General features: G+C 47.7%; 2 protein-coding genes across 2 annotated transcripts in view; both read right to left on the reverse strand.

Moving 5' to 3' along the window:
* Positions 1-3856, reverse strand: part of LOC137621826 (uncharacterized) — a 29392-nt gene extending 25536 nt beyond the window's left edge. Inside the window, exons 1-2 of the mRNA XM_068352333.1 lie at positions 3440-3856; positions 1749-3287 (exon numbers count right to left, since the gene is read on the reverse strand). Of these exons, the coding sequence (XP_068208434.1) occupies positions 1749-3287; positions 3440-3856 (1956 nt within the window). The remainder of the gene's footprint in view (positions 1-1748; positions 3288-3439) is intronic.
* An 832-nt stretch (positions 3857-4688) lies between these two features.
* The window catches only part of LOC137621828 (uncharacterized), a 2369-nt gene continuing 1046 nt past the window's right edge, over positions 4689-6011 (reverse strand). Inside the window, exon 2 of the mRNA XM_068352334.1 lies at positions 4689-6002. Within this exon, the coding sequence (XP_068208435.1) occupies positions 4689-6002 (1314 nt within the window). The remainder of the gene's footprint in view (positions 6003-6011) is intronic.

The following is a 6011-nucleotide window of genomic DNA, read 5'->3' on the forward strand; positions in this document are numbered from 1 at the left end:
GCTCGCAGGACACAGGAAGGGACCAGAGAAGGTCCTTTAGTACGGGGGGGGGGGGGGATAAAGGAAGGGACCAGAGAAGGTCCTTTAGCTCGGAGAAGGACAGAGGAAGGGACCAAAGAAAGTCATTTAGCTCGGAAGGGGACACAAGAAAGGATCAGAGAAGGCCCTTTAGCTCGGAGGGGGTTAAAGGAAGGGACCAGAGTAGGTCCTTTAGTTCGGAGGGGGTTAAAGGAAGGGACCAGAGTAGGTCCTTTAGCTCGGAAAGGGACACAGGATCAGCAGTTTTCCATGGGATACTTTTCGATCATTTTTGTCATCTTGTCAAGGACGGTCCTCATATGACAAGGGGTCAGAGAGTCACAACTATTCAGAGCACATATTATCTAGCAACTATTGGTCAAGGCAATATCTATATTTAAAGGACCTTGGGTAAAGGGAAAACATCCTACAGGAGATCATAGGATCAGCAGGTTTTTTTATAGGGCCTTACTTCATTTTCTTTTCAGCTATCAATCAAAGTAGGTCATTCGCTTACAGGTTGAATAATGGGAGGATATGGTATATGATAGAGACGTATTTTTTCATCATTCGTTTTTAGAAATTTACCTTCGTGGTAAGAGTGACTTGAGATTTTTTAAGGGGAAGGATTCATCGCTGTAGCCTATCCCCTTCAGCTAAGGGACGTCTGGTGAAGGTACGTTACTCCTGAACCTCAGTCGTAGATCGAATACGCTTGTCAGCGAGCTTTGTTATTATTATTAGTATTAGTATTATTATTATTATTATTATTATTATTATTATTATTATTATCATTATTATTACTATAATTACTTGCTAAGCTGTAACCCTAGTTTGAAAAGCAAGATGCTATAAGCCAAAGGGCTCCAACAGGGAAAAATAACCCAGTGAGGAAAGAAAATAAGGAAATAAAGAACCAGAGAACTAATAAACAATTAGAATAACATAGTTTGATAACAGTAACCACATTAGAATAAATATTTCATATGAAAACTATAAAAAAAAAAAATTAAAAGAGAAACGAGAGGATTGATTGTTTGATTAAGTAGGAGTTATCTGGCATCATGAGAAACAAGAGGAAGAGAAATGAGATAGAATAAGTGTGGCCGAGTGTACCCTCAAGCAAGAGAACTCTCACCCAAGACCTGCTTAGATCTGATCGTGTGTGTATTCACTTAAGGAGGAACTTAAATATACAAAGTCAGATGTCTGTTATCCGATGTGATACTTTAGTGCCAGCCTTGTAGGAGTCGAGGTTGACTCATTTGGGGTGTACAATCTCCTTTGTTACAACAACAACAATAATAATAATAATAATAATAATAATAATAATAATAATAATAATAATGCGATATGATCCTCTGGCATAGGGCAAAAACAACAACAACAACAATAATAGTGATAATAAATAATAATAATAATAATAATGCGATATGATCCTCTGGCATACAACAACAACAACAACAATAATAATAATAATAATAATAATAAAAATAATGCGATATGATCCTCTGGCAGAGGGCAAAAACAACAACAACAATAATAATAATGATAATAATAATAATAATAATTATAATAATAATGATAATAATGCGATATGGACCTCTGGTACATAGCAATAAAAACAACAACAATAATAATAATAATGTTAGCCCTTCCAGCCCTCCCAAAACAGCTCCAGTTGACTGAATGTTTGCAGTAAGCTGCTCTCGGGTGCATGTTAGCCCTACCGGCCCTCCCAAAACAGCTCCAGTTGACTGAATGTTTGCTGTAAGCTGCTCTCGGGACCATGTTAGCCCTTCCGGCCCTCCCAAAACAGCTCCAGTTGACTGAATGTTTGCTGTAAGCTGCTCTCGGGACCATGTTAGCCCTTCCGGCCCTCCCAAAACAGCTCCAGTTGACTGAATGTTTGCAGTAAGCTGCTCTCGGGTCCTTGTTAGCCCTTCCGGCCCTCCCAAAACAGCTCCAGTTGACTGAATGTTTGCTGTAAGCTGCTCTCGGGACCATGTTAGCCCTTCCGGCCCTCCCAAAACAGCTCCAGTTGACTGAATGTATGCAGTAAGCTGCTCTCGGGTCCTTGTTAGCCCTTCCGGCCCTCCCAAAACAGCTCCAGTTGACTGAATGTTTGCAGTAAGCTTCTCTCGGGACCATGTTAGCCCTTCCGGCCCTCCCAAAACAGCTCCAGTTGACTGAATGTTTGCAGTAAGCTGCTCTCGGGACCATGTTAGCCCTTCCGGCCCTCCCAAAACAGCTCCAGTTGACTGAATGTTTGCAGTAAGCTGCTCTTGGGTCCATGTTAGCCCTTCCGGCCCTCCCAAAACAGCTCCAGTTGACGGAATGTTTGCAGTAAGCTGCTCTCGGGACCATGTTAGCCCTTCCGGCCCTCCCAAAACCGCTCCAGTTGACGGAATGTTTGCAGTAAGCTGCTCTCGGGACCATGTTAGCCCTTCCGGCCCTCCCAAAACCGCTCCAGTTGACGGAATGTTTGCAGTAAGCTGCTCTCGGGACCATGTTAGCCCTTCCGGCCCTCCCAAAACCGCTCCAGTTGACGGAATGTTTGCAGTAAGCTGCTCTCGGGACCATGTTAGCCCTTCCGGCCCTCCCAAAACCGCTCCAGTTGACGGAATGTTTGCAGTAAGCTGCTCTCGGGTCCATGTTAGCCCTTCCAGCCCTGCCAAAACCGCTCCAGTTGACGGAATGTTTGCAGTAAGCTGCTCTCGGGTCCATGTTAGCCCTTCCAGCCCTGCCAAAACCGCTCCAGTTGACGGAATGTTTGCAGTAAGCTGCTCTCGGGTCCATGTTAGCCCTTCCAGCCCTCCCAAAACCGCTCCAGTTGACGGAATGTTTGCAGTAAGCTGCTCTCGGGTCCATGTTAGCCCTTCCAGCCCTGCCAAAACCGCTCCAGTTGACGGAATGTTTGCAGTAAGCTGCTCTCGGGTCCATGTTAGCCCTTCCAGCCCTGCCAAAACCGCTCCAGTTGACGTAATGTTTGCAGTAAGCTGCTCTCGGGTCCATGTTAGCCCTTCCAGCCCTGCCAAAACCGCTCCAGTTGACGTAATGTTTGCAGTAAGCTGCTCTCGGGTCCATGTTAGCCCTTCCAGCCCTGCCAAAACAGCTTCAGTTGACTGAATGTTTGCAGTAAGCTGCTCTCGGGACCATGTTAGCCCTTCCAGCCCTCCCAAAACAGCTCCAGTTGACTGAATGTTTGCAGTAAGCTGCTCTCGGGTCCTTGTTAGCCCTTCCAGCCCTCCCAAAACAGCTCCAGTTGACTGAATGTTTGCAGTAAGCTGCTCTCGGGTCCATGTTAGCCCTTCCAACCCTCTCTCGGGTCCATGTTAGCCCTTCCAACCCTCCCAAAACAGCTCCAGTTGACTGAATGTTTGCAGTAAGCTGCTCTCGGGTCCATGTTAGCCCTTCCAACCCTCCCAAAACAGCTCCAGTTGACTGAATGTTTGCAGTAAGCTGCTCTCGGGACCATGTTAGCCCTTCCAACCCTCCCAAAACAGCTCCAGTTGACTGAATGTTTGCAGTAAGCTGCTCTCGGGACCATGTTAGCCCTTCCAACCCTCCCAAAACCGCTCCAGTTGACTGAATGTTTGCAGTAAGCTGCTCTCGGGACCATGTTGACCCTTCCAACCCTCCCAAAACACCTCCAGTTGACTGAATGTTTGCAGTAAGCTGCTCTCGGGACCATGTTAGCCCTTCCAACCCTCCCAAAACCGCTCCAGTTGATGGAATGTTTGCAGTAAGGTGCTCTCGGGTCCATGTTAGCCCTTCCAACCCTCCCAAAACAGCTCCAGTTGACTGAATGTTTGCAGTAAGCGGCTCTTGGGTCCATGTTAGCCCTTCCAATCCCCCACAAAACAGCTCCAGTTGACTAAATGTTTGCAGTAAGCGGCTCTTGGGTCCATGTTAGCCCTTCCAATCCCCCACAAAACAGCTCTAGTTGACTGAATGTTTGCAGTAAGCTGCTCTCGGGACCATGTTAGCCATTCCAGCCCTCCCAAAACAGCTCCAGTTGACTGAATGTTTGCAGTAAGCTGCTCTCGGGTCCATGTTAGCCCTTCCAGCCCTCCCAAAACAGCTCCAGTTGACTGAATGTTTGCAGTAAGCTGCTCTCGGGTCCATGTTAGCCCTTCCAACCCTCCCAAAACTGCTCCAGTTGACTGAATGTTTGCAGTAAGGTGCTCTCGGGTCCATGTTATCCCTTCCAACCCTCCAAAAACAGCTCCAGTTGATGGAATGTTTGCAGTAAGGTGCTCTCGGGTCCATGTTATCCCTTCCAACCCTCCCAAAACAGCTCCAGTTGACTGAATGTTTGCAGTAAGCTGCCCTCGGATCCATGTTAGCCCTTCCGGCCCTCCCAAAACAGCTCCAGTTGACTGAATGTTTGCAGTAAACTGCTCTCGGGTTCATGTTAGCCCTTCCAACCCTCCCAAAACAGCTCCAGTTGACTGAATGTTTGCAGTAAACTGCTCTCGGGTCCATGTTAGCCCTTCCAACCCTCCCAAAACTGCTCCAGTTGACGGAATGTTTGCAGTAAGCTGCTCTCGGGACCATGTTAGCCCTTCCAACCCTCCCAAAACACCTCCAGTTGACTGAATGTTTGCAGTAAGCTGCTCTCGGGACCATGTTAGCCCTTCCAACCCTCCCAAAACAGCTCCAGTTGACTAAATGTTTACAGTATGCTGCTCTCGGGTGCATGTTAGCCCTTCCAACCCTCCCAAAACAGCTCCAGTTGACTGAATGTTTGCAGTAAGCTGCTCTCGGGACCATGTTAGCCCTTCCAACCCTCCCAAAACAGCTCCAGTTGACTGAATGTTTGCAGTAAGCTGCTCTCGGGACCATGTTAGCCCTTCCAACCCTCCCAAAACAGCTCCAGTTGACGGAATGTTTGCAGTAAGCTGCTCTCGGGTCCATGTTAGCCCTTCCAACCCTCCCAAAACAGCTCCAGTTGACTGAATGTTTGCAGTAAGCTGCTCTCGGGTCCATGTTAGCCCTTCCAACCCTCCCAAAACAGCGCTATATGACTGAATGTTTACAGTAAGCTGCTCTCGGATGCCTGCTAGGCCTGCCAACCGTCTTAAAACAGCTCTAGTTAACTGAATGTTTACAGTAAGCTGCTCTCGGGTACATGTTAGCCCTTCCAACCCTCCCAAAACAGCTCCAGTTGACGGAATGTTTGCAGTAAGCTGCTCTCGGGTCCATGTTAGCCCTTCCAACCCTCCCAAAACAGCTCCAGTTGACTGAATGTTTGCAGTAAGCTGCTCTCGGGTCCATGTTAGCCCTTCCAACCCTCCCAAAACAGCGCTATATGACTGAATGTTTACAGTAAGCTGCTCTCGGATGCATGCTAGGCCTGCCAACCCTCTTAAAACAGCTCTAGTTAACTGAATGTTTACAGTAAGCTGCTCTCGGGTCCATGTTAGCCCTTCCAACCCTCCCAAAACTGCTCCAGTTGACGGAATGTTTGCAGTAAGCTGCTCTCGGGACCATGTTAGCCCTTCCAACCCTCCCAAAACACCTCCAGTTGACTGAATGTTTGCAGTAAGCTGCTCTCGGGACCATGTTAGCCCTTCCAGCCCTCCCAAAACAGCTCCAGTTGACTGAATGTTTGCAGTAAGCTGCTCTCGGGACCATGTTAGCCCTTCCAGCCCTCCCAAAACAGCTATAGTTGACTGAATGTTTGCAGTAAGCTGCTCTCGGGTCCATGTTAGCCCTTCCAGCCCTCCCAAAACGGCTCCAGTTGACGGAATGTTTGCAGTAAGCTGCTCTCGGGACCATGTTAGTCCTTCCAACCCTCCCAAAACAGCTCCAGTTGACTGAATGTTTGCAGTAAGCTGCTCTCGGGAACATGTTAGCCCTTCCAACCCTCCCAAAACAGCTCCAGTTGACTGAATGTTTGCAGTAAGCTGCTCTCGGGTCCATGTTAGCCCTTCCAACCCTCCCAAAACAGCGCTATATGACTGAATGTTTACATTAAGCTGCTCTCG

This window comes from Palaemon carinicauda, chromosome 28, assembly GCF_036898095.1.
Source record: "Palaemon carinicauda isolate YSFRI2023 chromosome 28, ASM3689809v2, whole genome shotgun sequence".
Taxonomy (NCBI): domain Eukaryota; kingdom Metazoa; phylum Arthropoda; class Malacostraca; order Decapoda; family Palaemonidae; genus Palaemon; species Palaemon carinicauda.